Source organism: Micromesistius poutassou (assembly GCF_964030765.1).
Source record: "Micromesistius poutassou genome assembly, chromosome: 9".
Lineage (NCBI taxonomy): Eukaryota > Metazoa > Chordata > Actinopteri > Gadiformes > Gadidae > Micromesistius > Micromesistius poutassou.
This window is the reverse complement of record NC_140279.1, coordinates 11,735,336-11,759,519: the sequence shown is the minus strand read 5'-3', so window position 1 is coordinate 11,759,519 and position 24,184 is coordinate 11,735,336. Positions and strand designations below refer to the sequence as shown.

The window sequence follows — 24,184 nt, the reverse complement described above, 5'->3', positions numbered from 1 at the left end:
ATACATTAACATCCGCCGGGAGACAGGAATACATGCAAAGACTGCATGTTTTGGATGAAGGTCTCACAGATCTTCATCTGTCAGGTGACAGGTGAGTGGTGAGTGGGATGTATTGTGCTTTTATTGTGAAAGAGAAGCATGAACTGAAACTGCTTTTATTTCTAAGATGTACATTCTGCTTGTTGTGCAGTCAAATAATGTCTGTATTCACACACTTCAAACGCATACACTAAATAGTATGTATGCTTCAAATGTTCCCTTTAGTGATGTTGTAGGAAACCTCTGAATTATTGTATATGTTTTAAGAGTTTTAGTCTTTCGAGTCTCTTCTGTCCAGTAGCAAAGATTTAAACCACTACCGTAGTTGGCTCCCATTCCTACTCCCTTGACCTTTTGGACATAAGGATCATCTGGTTTAAACAAATCCGGCAAGTTAGGGAACCCCTCTCCCTCCCTCACTCCCTTCCTCCCAACCCCTCCCCACACAAATATCTCAGCGAGGAACGGTTACCCAAACATGCGTTTGGGTAATCACAGGCTTCCCCAGACACAAAATACAAAAAATGAAAGGAACCATGTTGATTAAACAGGGCTTATATTCAAATCTTCTTTTAATGAAGTGACCTTAGGAGATGGATATTAAATAATACACTGTACTGAACATAGCTTTCTTAAGACAAGGATGTTTCTTTTGGGGAAAAGTACACCAAAACTATTTAGAATAGCTAGAATATTTGTTTTTCTAAGAAAGTGTCAGGGAAGGGTCACCATTCTTGTCAATAAAGATGTAAAAATGATTACCCCGGAAGCTTCCTCTGACTATATGGATGCTTGACCTTTGGGACTGCTCATAATTCTACCACAATATACAGACTTTAACTGGAACCTTCCCTTATGTATGTCACTGACTTCCATGGAGTGCCACAGTAGAGACATTCTTTGAGGCCGGAGTGGAGGTAATTGTGGCTCGGAAAGTTGGGCACTGAATTCCTCTGGATTGGCAGGACCCCAACATGTCAATTCAGGGCAGAGTGCCAGATTCACACCGGACCCACAGGGTCAAGTGCTTCCCACATCCGCCTTGAAGGAAACCAGGAGCCGACCGGCTTTTATCTCAACGACCATGTGGGTTTTTTCTGGTTTACACACGGCACAAAACATGTTTACATACAGTACTTCCTACAGCACAAAATATGTTCCCTGGCAAGCATCCTTTTTCTTTCATTGATTTGAAGGATATGATTTTTAAAAATACAGTTTTATCGCCTGAGTGCAAATCTTTGTTTTGTATCAGGAAGTAAGATTTGACTTCCTTATAGCAACATCTCTATAATAAAAATAAGGCAATCAGGAAGTGCTTGTTTTGAGTAATATGTGCTGTCATTGGTAATATGACAGCTGGTCGGCCTGTAAAGTCATCCTAAGGTCTGACTAACACTGCACAGGGACTTCCGTTAACATGTTCCTTTCCGTGAAATGACATGGGATTATGACTGAATACACCATTTCCTAATTCGGTTGCATCAGAGTGGATGACTAAATACTTACTTAAAATCATGAAAAAACACATGAGATCAGATTAGTGACTAATATGGCATTCAATCATCTTACTACAACTAGAGGAGTCTCAGTATGTACTTCTACTTTCTCCACAACTATACATGTGATGGCCTACACACTATGTGGGTGCCAAGGAAGGGCAGTGTCAACGTGAAGTGGTTTGGATGAGGAGTTCCTGGAGAAAGCTGAAAATATCAGCCCATTCTGAACGGGAACCGTACAGGCCCGAAACAGGCACTGCATTGGCGGTGCATTGCTGAGGACCCAAGGTGCAATGTCGGTTGCAAAGTTGTTTGGATGAGCAGTTCTTCAGAAAGCTGCAAGCGGTATTAGTAAGGAATGCAAAAAGAATTTCAGCCCAAACTGACAAATTAAGTTGTATTGTATCGTAATACTGGAGGCCAAGCATTCGAGTACGATTCTGAAATTGCTTTGCATGACTGACCCCTTTGGCTGTGAGTGAACGGCAGCCTGCTTGAGCTCTCGCATTGAGAACACTGGAATGGGAGAGAGCACAGAATACAGGTGACACTTTGACCCTTGCTTGTACCGCATCCTGAGCATCCCTTCACTTCTTTCCTTTTAACTGGCAAAACCTCCCAGTTCAAATATAATAGACCTCAGCCCATAGGCTGTTCTATGCAACAGAGTCTGGGAAGGCCTTATTTTGTTTGCTAAATAAATTTGAATCTAAAATAAAGTTGACCTGCTAAAAAGCAAACATACTGCATTTATATAGCAGTTACAAAGATAGAGCCCCCTTAAAAGCATGTTACACTTCGATGTCTCATAACTCAAAACCACAAGCATTATCTTATTGGATGCAGCTCTGGGTTTAGGTCCCTGCTCAAGGACATTTCCTCTGGGCAGGATAAGGTTGAGGGATGGACGCAATAACCCTCCAAGAACCAGCTCTGCCCACTAGACCACTTTACCGTCAGTGTCAGCACGGAAAAGGTACAATCTAGGACTTTTGGTGACCCTTCAGTTCCCGCTCAGGCTCCGAGCCGATGGGAGAGCATTAAGTGGGAGCGGGTTACAGTTTCAATTCCCGACCGCAGCAGGTGTCAATGGGTGAGGAGTGCCGTTGAGCAGGAACAGCTATACGCTTCAGTGTAAACCCCTCTGCTAACCGTCTCCAATGTAAATACCACGTCCTCCTTAATGAACGCCCAAGAAACAAACCGGGTCGCCGTGTTTATTGAAGTCTGTGGAGATGTAAACAGAGCAGTGTACACAGCCTGATCCGTACAGAGCAGAGAGACCGCCATGCTGTTTCCTCACAAATCAGCTGGTCAGTCCTGTTGATATTTATGTTCATATTTATATTTCTCAGGGGCTGTTGTCAAACGCCCTACTTTAGGAAGAATTGAATGTCAAATCCCAGGGTGGCGAATATAAATCTGACAAGTAAGCAAGGGAATGTAAATACACCAGTGTCTCTGCCACCATCGTCCACACTAGGGGGGCGATGACTAAAGCGGTGATGTATCACAACACCTCAACTGTGATTGTGATTAATGGAACAGACTAAACTCTGGGAAACTTATAGCTATACGCGCAGCAGCTGGAATGGGGCTTCAGGAACTCTCTTTCTGGGATGGTTGTAGAGGTTTCCTCCTCATCCCTCTGGGTTTTGGGGAGTAGTGCAGCCTACTTGCATGGTGAGACTGGATATGTGATTCAAGGGCAATGCAAGTAAATGTGACTTGATGACGAAGCAAGACGAGTTTCTCATTCCAGGAAGATGGTGTCAGATAATGGCACTTTAGGAATGTAGAAATTGGACTTATTTATAGTTCACAGCTTACCAGTAACAAAGCGATTATGCTTGTGAATTTAACAGACAGCCCTCTAGAACCGTCTGTTCTGGTTTACTGTATAAACATGGAAGGGGACACCCTCCCTATATGTGGATGTAAAGGGCTCATTCCAGAGGAACGATTCTTATCTTCATGGGATCACACACTGATGAAAACATTCTTATGAATATTATATTCCACTTCTGCCAAGTCTGTATGGCTAGAGGCCACTCAGACTTCACTTCGACCGCTGAACCGTTGACCTTGAGACACAACGCAAGCAGCAGAATCTTCCCGGCTCAGTTCCTGGAAATGGAAAGACTTACGTCCTGTAGGCTCCAGATAACAAGTTTTCTCCCGGCAATGTAAATGAGCAGTGCACGATCAGGAGGGGGGGCGGGATCGCTGGAGTTTCGCTGGTCTGGCCTCTTCTCTACTCCTCCATCTCCACTCTCCTTCTTCTGACTTTTCCCAACTGTGTTTTTTTTTGGGTGTATTTGCTTATAAATGATCCACTAAAACTTTTCCCAAATCCAGTAGGATCCGATTTCATGAGACATCTTTTATCGGGAAACCTGGCTAGACGCAAGGTCTGCAGAAAACCTGGGCTTAAACGAGGAGAAAACATCTCTTTTTAAAGATCACATCAGAAAACACTAAAACGTCGAGTATTTATAGTCCACAGGGGCTGGCATTTATACTTAAGTGGCCTTTTCATGTTTATGCAAGCTACAAATTCTGACCCAGGAAGAGGGTGAGAGGGTGGGAGGAGGTAGAGAAGAGGAGGGGGAGAGGTGGAGGAGAGGAGCAGGGAGGGGGCCAGGTGGAGGAGAGGAGCGGGGAGGGGGCAAGGTGGAGGAGAGTAGCAGGGAGGAGGCAAGGTGGAGGAGGTGGAGGAGGGTAGCAGGGAGGGGGAGAAGAGGAGGAGAGGAGCGGGAAGTGGGTGAGGTGGAGGAGGGGAGCGGGCGAGGTGGAAGAGAGGAGCAGGGAGGGGGCATGGGCATACCTCAGCAGAGGTGTCGCTATAGTCTTTTAAGGAGCCCAGGGACAGGGACCTGCATGGCTGGTCTTTGAGGGCCACATGACTCATGACCACAGGGGTGTGTTGGTGTGTTAGGGGGGGGAGAGCAGGGTGCTGGGGTCCCAATGAGACTAAGTGCTATGACGTCCTGTGTGTGTGTTTGTGTGTGTGTGTGTGTGAACAGTGTGTCCCATCTCGCAACCATTTACAGTCATCTGTGTTTCGCAGCGGCTGCTGGCGGTGTGTTTGTGTCTCATTGAGTGTGGGGCGGCGGGGCCTGGAAAGCACCAGCCAGGAGGAGGAGATGGGTCAGGTTGTGTTGCCATGACTGTTATTGTGCGTCCACAACAACCAACTAATGGATCGCTACTGGAGGGCAATGGTCTTTATCACGTTGAACTCACATCAACATATCGCAGCCTGCAGTTACCACACACACACAAGAACACAAGTGCAAACACAAGCACACACACACACACACACACACACACACACACACATACACACACAGACACACACAATCATGTGACATAACTAACTTAAAGACAACAATTTAAATTCTGATCCATAGTAGAAAGGAAATCTGACATTTCTCTGTTGTGAAAAATGGAATATAATATATTCTAGGTTTCTGTCCCTTGCTTGTTTCAAATCAGCAAGGAACAATGTTAGTTTATGTTCCTGGTTAAAAAAAAGAAGATCAAACTTCATCTTGCAGTCGGTTCATTCTGTGCGTTATCTAGTGGAGAGCTCCAAGGATGACAGCCGGCACAGTAGCCTGCACTGTGGATTCACATTAGACGCCAGCCAATGTACTGTATAAATGTTTGCGTGTGTGAGAGAGAATCTGCGTGTGTGAGAGACTTTGTGTGTGTGATTGAGTGTGAGAGAGGGAGAGAGAGAGATTGTGCGTGTGTGTGAGAGTTTGTGCGTGTGTGTGAGAGAGAAGGAGAGAGAGAGAGTTTGTGCATGTGTATGTGTGAGTTTGTGTGTGTGAGAGTTTGTGCGTGTGTGTATGTGTGAGTTTGAGTGTGTGTGTGTGTGTGTGTGTGTGAGTATGTGTATGTGCGTACTGTTTTATTAAAAGCCCTTGCTGCCTTCTGTATTCAGACAAATAACTCAACATCTGAGTGACGCAAACACTCGCTCAAGAGACAAGAGGAGGGTGCATATCTCTCTCTCTCTCTCCCTGGAACAGCTCATCTCCCCTCAGCCGAGATGGCCTCAGCAGTCTCTAAAACCTTGTAACACCGGCAGCACAATGCAGAGGATCATGTTGCGCTTTTGCAGAGAAGACTCCATGGTATTTATCGGCATTCTGTACTGCACGCAATTTAGTACGAGTGGAGCCTCTTGAGAACAACCGATGAGAGAACCACAGAGCATGGATGTGATGGGAGTATTTCTGAGCGAAAATACCAACTTTACCAACAGATTTATCCAAGTCAACCGAACACACATCCTCCCATCGCAGGCGGACGAGAGGAAGGCGATCGCTCTGCCAGTTCTCATGTTCGCCGGCGGCGCACTTGGGAACATAATCGCGATAGTGGTGCTGTCGATTTCGCGGCAGGATCGAAAATCGTCAGCCTTCTACACGCTGGTCTGCGGCCTGGCCGTCACGGACCTGCTGGGCACCTGCCTGGCCAGCCCGCTGACCATCGCCAACTACCTGGACTCGCACATCCTGGAGGACAGCCACCTGTGCGCCTTCCAGTCCTTCCTGCTGCTGTTCTTCGGCGTGGCGGGACTGAGCATCATCTGCGCCATGTCGGCAGAGCGCTACATGGCGATATGCTGCCCCTACACGTACCGCCGCTGGAGGGTGGGTCGATGCTTTGCGCAGAAGTTTTTGTTCTCGATTTACGTCAGCAATGTGCTTTTCTGTTGCCTTCCGATGATGGGAATGGCGAGGAGCGAGCTGCAGACGTCGCTCACCTGGTGCTTCATCGAATGGCGGAGGCAGGACCCGCTTCCGGCCGCGTACTCCTTCCTGTACGGCGCGACGAGCCTGTTGCTGATCTTAGCGACGGTCGTTTTCAACGTGGCGGTGTGCGGGACTCTGCTGCTCATGCGCAAAAAGACGGTGCAGCGGCCCGTGACGAGGGCTAGCGTGCGCGAGCGCTGGGTGGCGCTCTCGTCCGCCGCCGAGACGCAGATGATCGCTGTGCTCGTGCTCACCTCTGTGGTCGTGCTTGCGTGCTCTGCGCCATTGGTGGTAATTACCCCTTCTTTTTCTTTCCTTTAATAACACTATTTAAGTTATATTGAATAACTAACAATTACTTTTATATGTAAAATTAGGGATGATGCTCTGTCAAACGTTCTTTTGGTCAACAGAGACAAATGTGTGTTTAATTGCAGAAGTGTGTGGTTATATTCATGTGTGGAAATAGCTGTGAATGACAGCTTTAGAAGAGCGAACAACATGAAAATAAATAAAACATGTACTTTGTTAAACCTAAATGTGTTTTTCTTTGTATGATTCTCCACAATATTGTGTATTATAGTATAGTATTACTGTATACTGGGTCAAATATAATTTTATAGATCAAATAAGAGTAAACTAGGCCTACTTGGCTGAAAATATAACTAGTAGGCCTATTTTGATAAAACCTAGTCATGACCGCAACGTTTTTATCGTCATACGAAACTTCATTTCGATTTTGTAAGACATAAATTATGCCACCCAATGTGTGTGGCGAAACGTGATCATGACTTTCGCACCTCGTCTGTTCCAGGCGCGGGTGTTCGCTAACCAGATGATGCACCAGGACTATCACCAGGCGGACCTCACGGCCATCCGCATAGCCTCGGTGAACCCCATCCTGGACCCGTGGATATACATCCTGCTCAGAAGGTCCCTGTTCAAGAAGATATTGAGGTCGTCGAGGAGGATCAGGATATCGCAGAACAAGCGGAGCTCTCCTCCGTCGACACAGACGCTGTTCTACCCGGGCCCCGAAGCCGCGACCGGCAACAGCAGCCACGTCCTGACGCAGCTCCTGAGCAACGCAAACGTCATCACGCAGCTGCCAGCGTACATACCTTACGACCCGGAGGCTCAGCAGCCCCCCCGTGGAGACGCGTTGAAAAACGTTTAAACTTTGAAACAGTCGAGTTCCGAGTCAAGAGCACTTTTTGGCACATGATTTTAACTCACATGAATGACTACAAGACCAGACTTTAAAGGTTTGTCAAGACACACCAGACAGGTGTTTGATTGTAGGCCTACACGTGGCAGAATGTGTATTATATATACTGTATATATATATATTTACTGTTTTACCTGGATTTTTAAATTATATTTATACTGTACATTGTGTAATAAACAGATTCACTTTAAGATGCAAATTAATATATTTACATATCAATCTATGCCAGTGAACTCTGCAGTTCTGTTGGTCGCTATATAAACCTTTTAGTGAATTAATCAGACAAGCATCAGGCAAGGTCATGTGTTAAAAAGAACGAATTCAACAGCCAATTATTCCACAATGCATTTATTCCTTTCTAACATTTAAAAATAGCATTTTACTTAACTTAAGGTGACAATAAAGGTGCTAAGTGGCCAAGGTCAGAAATTAACTTTTGTCCCCCACCCCTTATAAAAACCTGTACATAAGCAAAGATAACTTAATTAAAATCAGTAATCACCATGTCGTCATAAAACGTCTGCTAGAATACATTTAAAAGTTTAAACATCTTCCCAGTAGCAATTTCCAGTGTCCCCAGAGGAAGTTTCCATTCATCCAACTGAGAAAAGATAACTCAAGTTATTAACATGACAAAGTCGATCAACACTGGCTTCCTCCACTGGGACAGTTTTCCAGTCCATGCATTTTAATTTGTCTAGGGCCTTTTTGAAAATAAAAAAAAAACAGGGACAAATATTTATACATTGATTATAAATTAATTTCTGACCCTAGTTGTGGCACGTCTTTACAATAATCCTGTACCCCAACACCATAAATAAAAATCTATAAACATTGCTTCGGTAAAAATTCTGTCTTTTCAAACACACAAAATAACAGAATTTTGTACAACTTTTACAGAGTAGCCTGTCACCATACTAGTATATATTTACACTGCAAGTTTACAGATTTACAGCAAACCCCTGCCCCCCTTCCATTGACATCCATAAGGCCTCGGTCCTCTCGTTACGAGTCTACCTCTCTCTCTGTGGCGGGACATCACGCAAAGAACCGTTTCCAAGGGAACTGTCCAATGGCTGGACCCTCCCCTAGATGACATTCGTCTTAAATCAACAATTTTTTAAATTTATATATCAAAGACATTTTCTTATCAAAGATTTGTTTTAACTCCTTCATCGGTCACATGGTTCATCAAGATATGTGGACGTTAAAAAAGGCAAGCGGATCCACCCCAGGAGAAACAGACTGGCCAGACGTATTAACAAAATAGTTAAAAATAAAACAGTTATACTATTGCTATAATCGAAGGGGGGGGGGGGGGGGGGTTTGAACGCTCAAGCGATATACGACCAATACAAAACTGACCTTTTGAACAATTCAACACCAGAGATTCAGGGAGACATTCGTGTTAACAAAGAAACCAAAAACAAGTAGTCCGCAAAAGCTCTCAATTTGAATCTTTAACTCTCCCATTATTTTTTTTATTGTGATCACTCTACTGATAACAGAAAAAAATGAGTTGTGCCCTGTATATCATAAAGTATCCTCCAAGTAAATGATACACAGACACCCCATCAGCAAAGCTAAGCGATCACTAGGCTCTACAAATGCTAATCATCACAAACCACCTAACCATTGCTGTTAATAACTGGGATCATAGAATCCTTCATTTCCTCATTTGTAAAAGTAATAATACATTTCCCGTGCCTTTCCATCAAGTTATTGTATGTATGTTTTGTTCAGAGGATAGCTAGCTAGCCTGACGTCCTTGGAAAAATAAAATAAAAATACAGTGTTGATTGCTAAACTCATCGTGTTGATTAACAAAGTGCAAATCTGGAGGTTAAAGAAATCTGTATTACCCACATACAGATGATTCATAATCTGAACCCAAGAATAAAAACATTGAATAAACTGATAATTATTAAATCAAATGATAATTATTAAATCAAATTCTAATTAAAGCCGCCATGTGTAACATTTCAACTAGCTCGTAGCTTACCTGGACATATCTGTAGTCAATGTTGATCGATGGTTATTTTAATAATGTCATCAATACAATCACATCCTATAACCAAGCTATGCTAGTTCACGTCTCACAGTTGATCAGTTATAGTGGACAGAACACTGCTAGAGTCGTTTACATTCTGAAAGTGTCCAGCCTGCTCAATGTTACACATCACGACTTTAAATATTTAAACAGGTTTGACGAGTTGATTTTAACATTGGCCCATTCAATACTGCTCACATCAGGTAGAAAGAATATGACGAAAGAAATAATATCTAGAAGGCCCACAGCTGGACCCGTACATATGGTGTGTAACATTATATCAAGAAATTTAGCTTGCTTCATTTTGGCATCTACTCTTCTCTTGTCGATGGCTACGAAGGCCAAAGTCATCCTAACAGAACAGATCACGGACCACTCTGAGACTATTTCTCAAGGCTAGTGTCAAGTTAAGCAGAGATGGTGTGTAATGATATTACGACCATGGGTCAATTTCCCCAAGTCATTGTTCCTACATGAACATCTGGAAATGTACATTCCAGTTCCAACTATTTTTTTTAACACCGGGTATGTCTCTTCAGTTACAATAGATTTTGTTCCCAATATGGGCAGGATTTTATCCAATGAAAGCCTCTTTTGGAGGAGTAGTGAAAGTGCCAAAGAGAACAGAGCATGTCAGCTGTTCTGCTTTGAACCTTGCTGGGAAAGGGCGTGTCCTGCTTGCTTGGAAAGGGGCAACGGCCTACGATATAGCGCCGAATATTGCGCAATACCTTGAGTTCTTAACCAGAATATTATCAGACAAAAACGTTTGATACCGGTAGCAGTTATTAAAAATATATATATATAAAAAGACTAAAGAATTTTTCTCTGAATTTAAATATTTGGTTTTATGATGCTAATATTGTGTTTCGCACAAACAACAAATCAGTGTGACGCGATTATCATTGAATTTGGGTTCTAATGAGAGGGACAAATTTGACCCCAATTTAGAAAGTTTTCCAACAAGCTGAAAGACGAACATCAAATTATCCTTAGGTGCCTGCTAAAGGGACATTTATAGAACAAAAATAACAGATGGAGCATGATTCCCTAGGAAAGTTCACAAAAATACTCAACCTGTGGCTTGATTGAATAATAAAAAAAAAGGATTCAGATGCAAAGGTGTACACGCCCACATGTGCATGCACATACACAGCAATGGTACAGCGCAACTTTCCATAACAAAGTCCAACCTTCCTGGTCGTTCCCACTCAAACCCCCCCCCCCCCCCATATCGTCACCGAGTACCAAAACTAAACCAATAAATAAAAATAAAACAATATGCCCGTTAACCTCCAAGAAAAGTGAACAAGGAGGTGGACTTGTGGGGCAGGCGAGGATACTGGCCTTTCTGATCTTAAAACTACATCTCCCATCAGCCCCTGCGTGATAAGAGCCCTCCCCAAGCTCAATTTGCACTCCAAGGGAGGGCCGTCGAAGCCTAGCCGTCTCTACACTAAGGTGGGGTGTGTGGTGCTGTCTGGGGGGCTTGAGGGGGGTTGGGGTTAGCTACATACAGTCAAGTCTATGGAGAGGCCCCAGCGTTCTAGACCACGTATTGGTGGTTTGTCGTGTAGGCCTGCCGGCTGTACTGAAAGTGATCTGTCAGCACGTTGCTGCGGTTGTGCTGCGGCTCCGCCCCGTGCGTGAAGGGCTGGGAGACCCCGTTGGCCTGTATCCTCTCCAGCGGTGCCGGGGAGTCAAAGGTCACCAGGTCCTGCTTGCTGCTAGGCAACAGCTTCTTCTCGTGGTTGGCGTCGTACTTTGCCTATTGGGAGGAGGACGTAGTGTGAGACAGGAGACCGGGAGGACGACCCGGGACAAAGCTAGGTTTACGACAAGACGATCAAGTGGATCTCCGCGAAGACGTGAACACATGGTGAGCCTTTAGCAAAACGCTGGACGCAAGATCGTAAAGATATGGACAACGACGTACAGTATATAGCGCCACAAACTCGCAGGTGCTTACAATTCTTTTTTCACTCCATGTTTCGAAACATGGTTTTAGAACGTCAAACAAAGCTTCATCAATTCTGATTGGACGATGTTCCGAAAGGTCAGTGCTAACCGAAAGTTTAAATTGTTTTCACTTTGAGTACAGAAGCAAGGTAGAAGGTCAGAGGGCAGAAGGTCCGTTACACAAAGCATAGCGCCGATCGTGTGTTCATTGCTAAAGTGTTTCATTCACCAGCAAGGAACTTGGATCCCTCTGAAAGTTAACTAAATACTCGACAACCTGCTGCTTGAAAGAAAGAAAAATAAAAATGGCATCCATGAGATCGACCCATAAGCAATCTACGTTTACAAGAACACAGCTGGGATTCAACCACTGGCAGTGTCAGACACAGAACGGCTCTAGGTTTTGTTGATGCTAGGGAGAACCACTGGTCTGAAGACTATCACGGGACCGAATAGAAACCAAATGAAAACGCGTGAAGCACAGAAGAGTTCTAGTAATCTAATAGCTTGATTATTAGTGAAAGGGAGAATTGGAGAAGTTTATTTTAATCTCTAGATTCATCCCTGGGGCAAAATACAATATTCAGTTAGCAGTCGCCGCTTTTGACCTTGAGTGAGGTCAACGACAATACAGCCGCAGAAATATGTGAAATGTGAAATGTGGAAATATACAAACATATATATAGCCAGCAAAGCAAATTCTTCCCTGGTTTCTTAGATGTTTCCTTAATTAAATAAGATTATATGGATACATCATGTTCAATAACACAAAAACAGTCTGAACATATAAAAACAGCATGTATGACTATAAATACAGTATGCATGTATGCAAGTATATCAATACTTTATATCCAAGTACACAAATACAGTATGTACAAGTATAATGCACGTATACAAACAGTGTGTACACAATAAAATACAGCTTACAAAAACAATGTATAAATATATGTACACAGTATTTATAACAGTATGTAAAAGTATACAAATACAGCATGTGCAAGTATACAAAAACATAACGTATACAGACATCAACACAATAAAAATGCAGCATGTCAAGTTCAACACTTTATATACATTCACTACACCTCCCCTTTAACAGCAGACAGCCCCCCCCCCCCTCTCTCTGTGTGTGTGTCGGTCTGTGTGTGTATCTGTGTGTCACCTGTGCTCCGCAGTGCCACCCAGTGCTCTGGAGGCTCACCTTGTTGTAGAGGAAGACGCCCACGATGGCCGTCATCATGCCCAGGACGTTGGTGGAGCTGACGGGGTTGCGCAGCATGAACAGCGAGATGCTGATGACCATGATGCGCTTGGTGGCGTTGGCCACAGCGTAGCTGAGCGGGCTGACCAGGTTCAGCACGCTGAAGGCGATCACGTTCTGGGCGAAGTTGCAGAACCCGCTGACCAGCAGCAGGAGGAAGGTGCGGGTCCAGCCCGATGTGTCCGTCTGATTGGACGGGACGGGGGACGGGCACACAGAGGAAGGAGGTGTAGGAGGTTATGGTTAGGACCACCATCCACTCAGGGCTCTGTGATTTATCTCCTTAAACTAGTTATATGATGAGATGTTAAGGGAGGTTCTGGGTTCGAATCCCAATGCCCACAGTTTACCGGAGGGCATCCTTGAGCACGAGACCTGGTCCTCCCCATTTCCTCATCAATGACATGCATCTTTAAACGCTTTGGACAAACTAATTTAAAACACAGGGATCTGACGCAGAGAACTAAAGACTTTTTCATTTCAGTGTGCATAGTGGTGTGTGCCTGCCCAGAAGACCGCTCAAAGCTGTCTGGCTGTAGAACTCTCTGTAGAGCCATCGTCTGGTCAATGTTTTGATACAATTGACAAATTACAAAATACTCTGTCCACACTATGCAGGAGCCTCACTACAAGGCAATGAAACGGGATACGTTTTCAAGTGGATTCTGTTGCACTCAACGCTGAAAAGCAGGTAGAAGAAACTGCGTGGCCTCAATATGTGTACATTGTTGTATAAAACACAGTACAAACTGACCTCAATATGTGTACATTGTTGTATAAAATAGAGGACAAACTAACCTCAAAGTGTACATTGTTGTATAAAACACAGTACAAACTGACCTCAATATGTGTACATTGTTGTATAAAATAGACAAACTAACCTCAAAGTGTACATTGTTGTATAAAACACAGGACAAACTGACCTCAATATGTGTACATCGTTGTATAAAACACAGGACAAACTGACCTATGTGTACATTGTTGGAAACTATTTCAGACTTAATTTGAAAACCTTTTTTGCCATAACAACCAGAGATGCTGCGAGGACTACCCAGAGTCAGTCTCCACAGACAGACCCATCATTGCTATAACAACCAGAGATGCTGCGGGGACCACTCACCGGGTCAGCGTGACCCGTCGTGGCTATAACAACTAGAGATGCTGCGGGGACCACTCACAGGGTCAGCGTGACCCGTCGTGGCTATAACAACTAGAGATGCTGCGGGGACCACTCACAGGGTCAGCGTGACCTGTCGTTGCTATAACAACCAGTGATGATGCTGCGAGGACCACTCACCGGGTCAGCGTCCACCAGGAAGGAGGAGAGGTCCACCAGCACCCAGGTGGGCACCATGAAGAACACGGCGTTGAAGCCCAGGATGTTGAGCAGCCGCAGGTGGTGGATCCGCGTGTCCCTCAGCACCTGAACCACCAGACACCAATAGCAATATTTATACTTGTGTACATTTAGGGCGTTTAGCAGACGCTTTGGTCCAAAGCGACGTACAACCGTTCACGCACACATCACGGCGGAGTCAACCACACACCACGACAGCCAGCTCGTCGGGAGCAGTAGGGTGAGGCGTCTTGCTCAGGGACACCACAACACAGAGATAGGAGGAGGCGGTGATCTAACTAGTTTACATGTCAGCCCGCTCTACCTCATGAACTACTTTTGCCCTTCCCATCATCGATATTAAACGTTATGGCTATGTAGAGTTCATGTATTTGCATATTTTGCATTTTATTTTTTACATGTTACAAAACACGTATATGAAGACTTTTCATACATTTGCATACATTTTACTTAACTATTTGATTAAGTGAAATCCCAATCAACCTTGTTTATGCAGCACTTTCCGTGCGAGACAGCAAAAAAGTGCTTCAGACGGGAACATTAGCTTCTTGTTGTCCTTATTCTACAGAGACAAGGACGTGCATAAAAAGAAGGAGGAACCGCCGGTGATCAAATCAGGATGGAAATTATTAACTAGCGCTTTCCTCTTCCTTCAATACCAAAGCGTAAAATCCCCGGTGTACTTAAATCAGAGTTGATTGGCATGCATTAAACAATTCCCACTACAATACGGTCACTGATTGGTGGGCTGACGAGACGCAATCATTCACTTGGTACTGTTGACAAATTGCAGGCAGCGACATATTTGGGACTGGGCCCACACACACACAATATGGCAATCGAACCCTGGTGTGGCGCTACAATTTCGATGGCAAACACGCCTTTTTGTCTGTGCCAACACATTTTATATTTACATTTACATTTAGCAGACAGTTTTTAAAGCGACATACAACGGTTCATACACACATTCACGTTGGTGTTAAAGGGGACATCCAGCTCAGCGGAAGCTGTTAGGGTGAGGTGGGTGAGGTGTCTTGCTCAGGGTCACCTCAACACTCTGCTAGGAGGGGCCCGGAATTTAACTACCAACCTTCCTGTAACAAGTCAACCCACTCTACCTCCTGAGCTAAGCCGACCCAACACACTCTTTTCTATCGAGTTTCAGCCTCTACATAGGCCTTCGGTATATCGGTGCTACACCGTGACCACTCCTATTCCCAGTGAGCCGACACACACTTCGCCCGACTGGGTACGAGTGCAGGAGTGTAGGAGTGCGTGTGACCCACCTTTTTGGAGAAGATGTTCTGCAGGGAGAAGCAGAGGGTGGCCGCCAGAGCGCTGATGAGCCCCAGCATGTCGAAGGAGAGCTCCGTGGCGGTGGCCAGCAGCACCCCTCCGATGATGGGGATGAGGGAGACGTACACCTGGGAGGAGGAGGAGGGAGGGAGGAAAGAGTTAGCATAGGGTACTTCATGTCGCCCAAGGGCATCAGCTGGATTTGATCCGTTTTGGACCGTCTGACACTTTTAGCACAGCTGTTGACATTAGCACTGCCGGATTTGACTGTCTTATTCTGTTCCATTTTATTACTTTTATTTTAATTGATAGTCTGTTTACGGATCAATCAATTAATTTTCCTTCGGGATCAATAAAGTATTTTTGAGTTTGAACTGAATTTGTTAAAAGACAAGCCAGCTGCACAAAGCTGTGATCCCGGTATGCTCAGGTAGGATTCCAGATAACCAGCTGAAGTAACCACATGGGTATATGTAAGTTGGTGCGTTCCACATCCTGTTGGGCCGGTGCACCATGTTTGCGAAATTCCAATTTATGGTCATGGTGGATACAAAAAGAAGGACGACTTATCCGAGAAAAAGTCTTGGCTTACAATAGAATGCACCCGAGACCATAGAATACATGTACATTCCAAGAAATCAAAGAATAGCAAGTTAACTGACAAGACCTGTGTCTATTGTATTGTTGGTTATCCAAAACCACAAGCAGGGAAGCTCTCTGGCGTTTGGAACAACAATGGAACCGATAGCATCCACCCACTATTCACTAGAAAACAATTGTTGACATTGTCACTCCTTGGCATTTCACTGGGAATTCTGAGTATGTAATTGAACTAGCACTAGTTTAAGAAACAGATACCCTAGGGACCCAGAAAGAAATCAATACCTGATGGAAGTGCTTTTTCAGCCAAGATCACAAAAGAGAAGGGCAAGAGCCAGTATAATCTTCACTGTACTACACTGAACATTTCTTTCTTCACAACCAGTAGTAATAGCTCAGGTTCTGGTCTCTGGGCCATGTTAGAAGGTGGCAGAGGGGAAAAGAAAAGTAGCAGTAAACAGGATGGCTTAAGCCAAGCTTTCCGTCAGTGGTTGAAACTTAAACCCTACAGCAAGCATGCAGCCCTATGAAAGATAAGGACAGCTCCCAAAACATGACAGACTATAAACATGTTTAAAAAGGAGTTTCTTTTTAATTGTTTTTGACCTCAATGCTACTTAAGTTAAGATGATGTATAGCATTGGAACAAGACAGACTGACTCCAAGGCAGACCCATTTAAGACAGGCTACCCACTGCAGCAACAGGCTGAGCCACCACTCAAGTGGTGGCTCAGCCATGCAGCCATGCAGGAGTTATGCCTCCTTTGAGTCAGTCCTGCCATTCCTTCAACTTCTCTTTTCCGTCCCTCTTCACCATCCTGTCCACAGAGCACAAAAGCACATTGGGATATTTTTGAAGAAAGATTATTTTAAATACCGCAGCCATTACTCAGTAGTACTCGAAAGATAAAACTGCATAGAAGCATTCGGTTAATGATTGAACAGCAGGTGCATTTCTCTAAACCAAAACCAGTGGCACACTTCTGTCTATCCACCCATCTGTCTATCACCATCTGCCTGCATGTATGCAAAGTATAGACGCACACATAGCAAAGATATGGGCTTTCCCTGCATTAAAAACATTCAGCACAGTGCGATTCTATAATGGCACCCAACCAGTGAAGCTGTACAGCTATTAACACCAAACTCCCTAGGAAAACGACAACAAGGACACGTGCCACCTTACAATAGGCTAATGTGTATTTGCCTGTTGTAAGGTGCCAGGTGTCCTTTTTCTCACCAGATGCCCTTTGTCCATATACCAAGCTGGCATATGGACATTCATTCACAACTCCTGAAAACCAAGAAATATCTCAAGAGGCAAGTGTGCCTCAGGGTGTGTATTGTGTGTATGTGTGTGTACACAGGAGCCCCCCTGGGCCTCTCTCGGCAGCACAAGAGGACATTTCTTACAGTAGTAAGAGGAGATGGAGCAGCAGGCTCACATTATGCCACATCAACGCTACTAAGCCACCAAAAAGCTCTCAATAGAATCCCATTGAGTAGCACAAGAAGAGGGTGGAGGTGGTGTTGACCCATGACCACTCACCTTTGTGGTTTGCTTCTCCTTCATGATAATTCTTGACAGCAGCACCACCCAAATTGGCATTGTGGCTTTGACTGGAGAAACAGAGGGAATTGACGGTTAGGATTAATTTAAAACAAGCTAAAAGGGGGTAGGCTTATGACACCTAGTGGTTGGCATTTAGTGAAGTACTGACAGACTTTACCTGTAATGGCATTGCACTACATCTCTGATCCGTGTTTACGTCATAACACTACACACCCTTGTCAAACATGCCACTCTCATATCATCGCATGCGGTAAATCATTACATACTGGATTAATCCAGCTCGATTTTAAACGTTTTCTTGGTTATGGGGGATAACTGCTAATCTTTATAATTTCAAATATCCTAAACGGCAACGTCAACAACAGCAAAAAACCCACACATGCTCAACACAAACCGACAAAGTTACGTGGCTGCATTGGTTCGCTTAGTTCATTGATGATAATTAACTGGACCCCATGCAACACTGCGGAAAGTTTAAAAGGCAGGCAGGGACCCACCCCCTCATACAACCCACTGATCTCACAGCGGCGCGCCGCTCACTGTGGCTGCCCTAATGGAGTCACGAGCTCTCCAATTAGACTAATTGAATCCGACCCAAATGTAAACTGTGCTCAAAGATAATGAAGTTACACAAAATACACAATTATATACATCCATATGGCTGCTGTTAAATAGTTAGGACCGATAATCTATGCAAACCGTGATGACAAACTCCACTGCCTAGACTAGCATTAGCGGGGTTAGCCTGAATCCACCACGGTCGGCTCACACACTCCAGAGGAACCCGGACTCCACTCACCGGTGTGTGCGTAGGAGACGGGCACTTTCCATATGCTGAAGTGGGCCGAAACAGAGGCAAAGTATTTCCCGAAAGCCAGGGGAATGATGTACCAGCGGAAATATCTGCTGGGCAGCTCGATCTTCGGGACTCCCCATGCCCGCAGCAGCGGCGGGAGGAAGAGGACGATGGAGAAGATGTGGAAGAGTGACACGGTGACGGGGTAAGGGAAGCCGTTCAGGATGATCTTGTTCACTACGTTGCCCCCCGAGCTCACGGTGTACCAGCACACGCACAGGAACACTATCCGAGCCCCCTCTTTGGCCGGGGGACGCTCCACCGCAGCCATCTTCCACTTCGGCTTCTCTCTGGCTGTCGGGGAAGATTGCGAAAGTGAGACGTGGAGCGGCACGGTGCACGTCACTTCCGCTCGTCTGCCCACAGCACGGAAATGACCCGGCTGAGGGTACCATGCTTTTCTAGTGAGGCGGACACATGTGTTGGATCTGTGGTTCTGCTCAATTGAAACTTGTATCCCTGAATACTATATTTCATTATTTATGGATATGGGTAGATATGTTTATTGCAGGATGGTATGTTTATGATTTGAAGGGCCTGAATAAGATAGTAAGCCTGAATAATATCCTCAATGATTACTCTTTTAAGAATTAGGTGTGCATTGTGTGTATTAATTTCATAAAATGAAAAATAACTTAATTTTAAAAGGGACAAGAAATTCACAATTTCAGCATTTTTTTTATTAACACATCAACATGTCCACTGAAAAGGACTTAGTAGCAAATATGTTCTCTTGTGTTCGATGGAACACAAAAGGCTGTTTCTGTACATTCACTAAGGCTCTGTTTTAGGGAAATCCCAGGTTTCCATAAGGCAAACGATATTTAAAGGAATGGTGTCAAGTACATTTTCCAGCATATTATTATATTTCCATTTTCCTCACAGTACAAAATGCATTATTGTAATAATCCCCTGGCGTCCATTTTGTATTCATATTTTACAACCAAAATAGCCATCAAGAGGAAAATAAGAAACGAAAAGGGTTCACATTATAAAAATGTGTAATTGTCTAATAATTTCCCTGTGTAGGATAGGTTGGTGTTGGCTTAATAAGAACAGTCTGGAATGTTGCCATCGCAATAAGCTAATAATCAAATAATCAAAGAACAAATGTTTCAGCCAAGCATCAAGAGCTTTGTATAGGTACTCGGTAGCGAACAAGTAGAAAATATTGAATTCATACGCGATGGCCACATTTTTGGTTGAAGCAGCACAGACCCTTCCAGCTGAGATTGAATCAGTTTGGTATCACATCCATCAATCTGCATTCAAACACCCTGGAGAAGACCTCTTTGTTATTCCTTTGTAGAATTGTTGGGATCTGCATTCACATTTCAGGATGAACAGAAAACCAAAAGAATGACACGGCACTAGTTGCAGTTTAAAAATGCTTTTAAGTAACTTGACCAGGTATTCTAGGACAACATTGATTCGGGAGGAGGTAGTGTGTAATGATTTAAAAGTGGAAAAATATCTCAGTTATGAACGTTTCCAAACGTGAAAACGGTGCCCAACAATTCTATAAAAATTTCATCATGTCATCATCCGAATGTGTTCCCACTAAACGTAGAACCACCTAGTTCTCCTAAGCAATGCCAATGATGACCAACCGTGGGATGGGGAGTTATATTAGTATATTCTTATGGGTCTTGTGAGCCGGATCTCTACAGTCATGTTAACCACCAGCTCTGGAGCCAGAGGATTCTGCATAGCCTTACTTTAGTCGTCAGCCTTACACAAAGACTTCTAAAAACTACAAGCGATGGTGCAGCTTAAGCCAAATCCCATCCACCTGTAGGCCGCTTCCCTCCATGTGCAAAGGAGCAGGGAAGGGTTGTGAAATGCGCTCGAGACATCTATACCACGCCCTTGTATTGGAGAAGCGATGAGGACACCGCTTACAGCCATGAGTCAGAAGGACGACCCACCTAGGCGCCCTAGTCCAAACAGACGTACGGCAGGATGTTCAGCCTGCTCTCGTCTCCGTGCGGGTCTAAAGCCATGCACTCGGTCCAGTCGTACCAGTGCTTCTTGGTGTCATAGCAACCGTTCACCCCGGGCCAGTGCTCGGCGTGTAACCGGCGGAGGTCGTCTGTGGTCACGTCACGGCTGACACCGGGCCACTCTGTGGCGGGCTCCTCCGCCGCCACCACGTGTGCCCGCCTCTCCTCTCGGGTGGGGCTCCTGCCCCCCCCCTGCTGCTCCTGCTTCAAGTACTCGCTCATGAAGTAGTGGGCCCCGGGAGCACGAGGGGCCCCCAGTGTGGTGAGCACGCTGCTCTGCTGGCTGAGGTAGGACTGGATGATGTCGTTGCTCGACAGCTCCTTCCAGTTTGTCTGCTGGAAGGGGCTGGGTTGCACCGGTTGCACCGGTTGCACTGGTTGGGGTTGGGGTTGGGGTTGGGTTGGGGGGGGCGCCTCAGGACAGGTAACCTCTGATCCGGTGCCGCCCCGGTTCTTCCTCTTCCTCTTCTTCCTCCCGTCCTTCTCGTCCCCCTCCCCTCTCTCCGCCTCCTGGCCCGCCTCCTTGCTAAAGCAAGATTTGATCTGGCCCGTGACGGGGTCGAAGGTCAGCCTCCTGTCTTTTAACCGGACCGGCTTCGTGCCGTCGTCGGGCGTGAACTGTCCGTCTAGGTTCACCACGTAGTCCTTGGACCGGTACTTCTTCCGCCTCTTCCTCCCCGGACCGCCAATCTCCAGACCGCCCAGTCCTTTCAAGGCGGAGGAGGAGGAGCCGAGGCTGGGATGAGAACCGGGGGTGTGCGAGACCCAGACGCCCTGAGCCACCTGGGCATCCCCGGTCGCCCGGAGGTCATTGGCGTGGGGGCCTTGAGCACAGACATTTAAAGGCTGTGGAGGGGGCGGGGGCAGCGAGGGTCCCGGTCCAGGGGTCTCTACGCACAGAGGGACCCCACCAGCGGCTGATGCTACTGTTGTTTTCACTGCAGTCTGTTTAACACCACCCCCACCGCTGTCCTGCTTCGGGGTGCGGGGGCTGTGGGAGGACGAGCGGGGGCTCCGGGGCTGACACTGGCCCCCGGAGGAGGCCTGCTCCAGCCTGGCGTGCTGCTGCAGCAGGGACGCCTTCAGCAGGCTGGAAGCGCTGGGCGGAGTCCGGGAGCAGCCCAGCGAGGTGGGGTGCACCTGACGGGGCCGGGGGTCTCTGACGGGGGTCTTACTGAGCCCGTCGGCGTCCGGATGGTGGGCCGCCTCTTTGTCCGTCGGGGGCGGACGTTCGTGAGAGTCCAAACCGTCTGTAAACACGTCGGAGCGCGCATCGGTCCCGTTCGATGGCAGAGGGGCCGGCTGTGCATTCTGGGGTTTGTTGAAGGCCATCTTGGCCATCTTGGCCGGCAGCGGCGTTCCATCCTTCTGCTGCTCGGCACGCCGCTTCCGATTGCTTGGCTTGTCCGCCTTCAGGGAGTTGTTGAAGTCGTTGCGGTTCTTCAGCTCAGGGGCCGGGCGGCCCGACGGCAGGGCGGGGGGCGGCGGAGGGGAGACGTCAGCCTTGCAGAGAGTGGCGCCGCCGTTGGAAGACCCTGAGGGTGGGGCGAGGCCCGTGGTCAGCGCCCCGTCGGTCTGCTGCCCGGGCTCGATCAGCTTCTGCCAGGCAAGGACCAGCTTCTTGGCCCGCTTGGCCAGGTCTTCGTTCTTGGTCTTCCTGCGGACGTCGTTGATCAGCTTGCCGAGACGGGTTTCCTTCAGAGACGTCAACAATCGAATTGACGATCAATAAAATGTAAGTGGATATGACATAACTCATTTACAGCTAAAAACACGTATGTTCTTGTTGGCATTTATCTTTTTTGTTTAAATGACAGTGACCTACCTCCAGTGCCTCTTTCGTGATGGGATTTCTTTCCAAATATGAAATGACTTCCATAACAGCCACCATGTTGCATATCTGCTGAAAATACAAATTACATTATGCATACTGTAACATCTACATTTTAGAAAAACAGCAAAATAACATTTTCACAGCAAAAACCCATAAAAAAGGGGGGTTCCCACTCTACTCAAGGGGCGAAGGAATCATTTGCATGGACTTTCAACTGTGCAGCTGTAGAACCCTGGTTTCACAAACGTTATGACAAATCAAGAACGCATGCAAATGTCGGCCAAAGGGAAATCCACAACTCCCATCCTAATACCTGATATGTATTTATGCTGGTACCATTTATATTTAAGTTATAAGAGCCTGTATGTATCAAATAAGAAATAGTAAGGGTGACCACTGAGCATTGTTGTTTGATTTAGGACTCGTCATCCTCCTCAAAAACGGGGGTTCTGTTTGCAACGGGGAAGGTCGACCTTTCACAAGAAGTTATTATTTGGTGTAAAAGCACCTTTGACCAATTTCTACATAAACGCCTTTGATACAACACAGCATTGAGTAACACGGGCGGTCATTGGAGGAGCACCAGCGTGCATAACCACCAAACTCTGCAGGGATTGGCAGTGCACGCCAAAGTCTCCGAGAGAAAAAGTGCACAAGACAGACAATCCCAAGTCTTGCACAAGTTGACAGCTGTCCTTCACCAAGTCCCGTGCAAACGATCCCCCACTGACTGAACCCGATCCTTCCCAAAGCACTCTCAACACAAACATCAAGGACAATTAGCAATGTATGACCCACAAATACAGCCAATCACTCAACGCGCTGATTAGCTGTAGCTAGTTAGCCGGGTCGTGATGAGGCAGGCTGCATGACACTACTCTCCTTACTTGTGGATGCTATTCCTTCCACCGCTCCCATGTGACACGGGGAAAACACCCCGGTGGATCCTCGGTCCACTTAACCCCAGGTACTTACATTGCTCTGGCCATCGATGGCCTGGACCAGCCGGTCTCTCATGGTCTGCAGGGTCGCCGTGGCTGCTGTCATGCCGGGCAGCGGGTCTAGACGCCAGCCTCTCCCCCTGAAACACACTCCGGCTACGGAGCCAGACGAGCCGACACTCACTCGCCTAACCGAAGCTGCACGTGATGGTAATAAGCACCATGTTTTATGGTGCTTATTACCCCGCTGTGGACGTTAACGGCTCTTATTATCTGTGATTCCGCGATTAAGGAATGAGTGTGGTCTCTTGGAGCTCGGCTACCCATGGACTGGTAGCCTTCAGTCCGGCCTCCTCCGCAGGCTTTTCTATGGCAGTCGGACAAAGCATGCCGGGAAAACGTGCGTAAGGATGGCTCGTTTGTGCGTGAGTGCGCACCCGGTGGTGCGCACTCACACACAGGCGAGCTGTCCTTAACGCACGGATATGTGCGAGTTTGAGGCGTTCCTATAATAAAACATGTATGGTTATACCATGGGGGGTTGAAGCATATCATATGCATGCCGAAGTCTAGAAGGCATATCAGAAGAAAAAGCAGACAAGAGTAGAGGGAAAACGTACAGTAAGTGGCGATATACATTTTTAAATATTGATATAATTTATATCTAATAAGGACTTTGATTCGTTATCCCGTGGGCAGAATGTTTTATTTTAGATAGCAGTTAGTAAGTGAATTAACCTTTATTATAAAATAATAAATTAAGATGTGTTCCAGCAATGTCAATCTACATGCAGGAAGGTTTATTTGAAGTAGGCCTAATTGAGATTTAACTTTTATATTCTAGTATGTATATTGTACATTTTGTATTGTATTATAATACATGTTATTGGTGAACCTACAGAGATGTTTTGGAGGA

General features: G+C 46.0%; 2 protein-coding genes and 1 pseudogene across 4 annotated transcripts; 1 reads left to right on the top strand and 2 right to left on the bottom strand.

The window, feature by feature from the left end:
* The first annotated feature begins 5,749 nt into the window (after window positions 1-5,749).
* Window positions 5,750-7,487, top strand: LOC311353703 (prostaglandin E2 receptor EP4 subtype pseudogene; annotated as a pseudogene). The gene is made up of 2 exons: window positions 5,750-6,601; window positions 7,125-7,487. The product of its transcript is annotated as a prostaglandin E2 receptor EP4 subtype pseudogene (transcript).
* A 392-nt stretch (window positions 7,488-7,879) lies between these two features.
* slc35e1 (solute carrier family 35 member E1) lies at window positions 7,880-18,780 on the bottom strand. The gene is made up of 6 exons (XM_084472818.1): window positions 18,434-18,780; window positions 17,611-17,681; window positions 15,452-15,589; window positions 14,106-14,231; window positions 12,749-12,994; window positions 7,880-11,356 (listed from the first exon to the last, which is right to left on the bottom strand). The coding sequence occupies exons 1-6, from the start codon at window positions 18,759-18,761 to the stop codon at window positions 11,135-11,137; spliced, it is 1,131 nt and encodes a 376-aa protein (XP_084328944.1). The 5' UTR covers window positions 18,762-18,780; the 3' UTR covers window positions 7,880-11,134.
* A 486-nt stretch (window positions 18,781-19,266) lies between these two features.
* Window positions 19,267-23,610, bottom strand: LOC311352645 (mediator of RNA polymerase II transcription subunit 26). Of its 2 annotated transcripts, none has more exons than XM_084472438.1 (3): window positions 23,303-23,610; window positions 22,319-22,396; window positions 19,267-22,188 (listed from the first exon to the last, which is right to left on the bottom strand). In XM_084472438.1, the coding sequence occupies exons 1-3, from the start codon at window positions 23,372-23,374 to the stop codon at window positions 20,428-20,430; spliced, it is 1,911 nt and encodes a 636-aa protein (XP_084328564.1). In that variant the 5' UTR covers window positions 23,375-23,610; the 3' UTR covers window positions 19,267-20,427. The 2 variants fall into 2 exon arrangements, with proteins under 2 accessions (XP_084328564.1, XP_084328565.1); XM_084472439.1 differs by having other exon boundaries at window positions 22,319-22,393.
* Between the last annotated feature and the right edge of the window lie 574 nt (window positions 23,611-24,184).

Coding starts and splice junctions, on each gene's coding strand:
- slc35e1 (XM_084472818.1), bottom strand. CDS start 18,761: ATGGCTGCGGTGGAGCGTCCCCCGGCCAAAGAGGGGGCTCGGATAGTG. Junction 15,590..17,610: donor AGGAGAAGCAAACCACAAAG/GTGAGTGGTCAT, acceptor TCCTCCTCCCAG/GTGTACGTCTCCCTCATCCC. Junction 11,357..12,748: donor GCGTCTTCCTCTACAACAAG/GTGAGCCTCCAG, acceptor TCCTCCCAATAG/GCAAAGTACGACGCCAACCA.
- LOC311352645 (XM_084472438.1), bottom strand. CDS start 23,374: ATGACAGCAGCCACGGCGACCCTGCAGACCATGAGAGACCGGCTGGTC. Junction 22,397..23,302: donor CCATCGATGGCCAGAGCAAT/GTAAGTACCTGG, acceptor TTGTATTTTCAG/CAGATATGCAACATGGTGGC. Junction 22,189..22,318: donor TCACGAAAGAGGCACTGGAG/GTAGGTCACTGT, acceptor ACGTCTCTGAAG/GAAACCCGTCTCGGCAAGCT.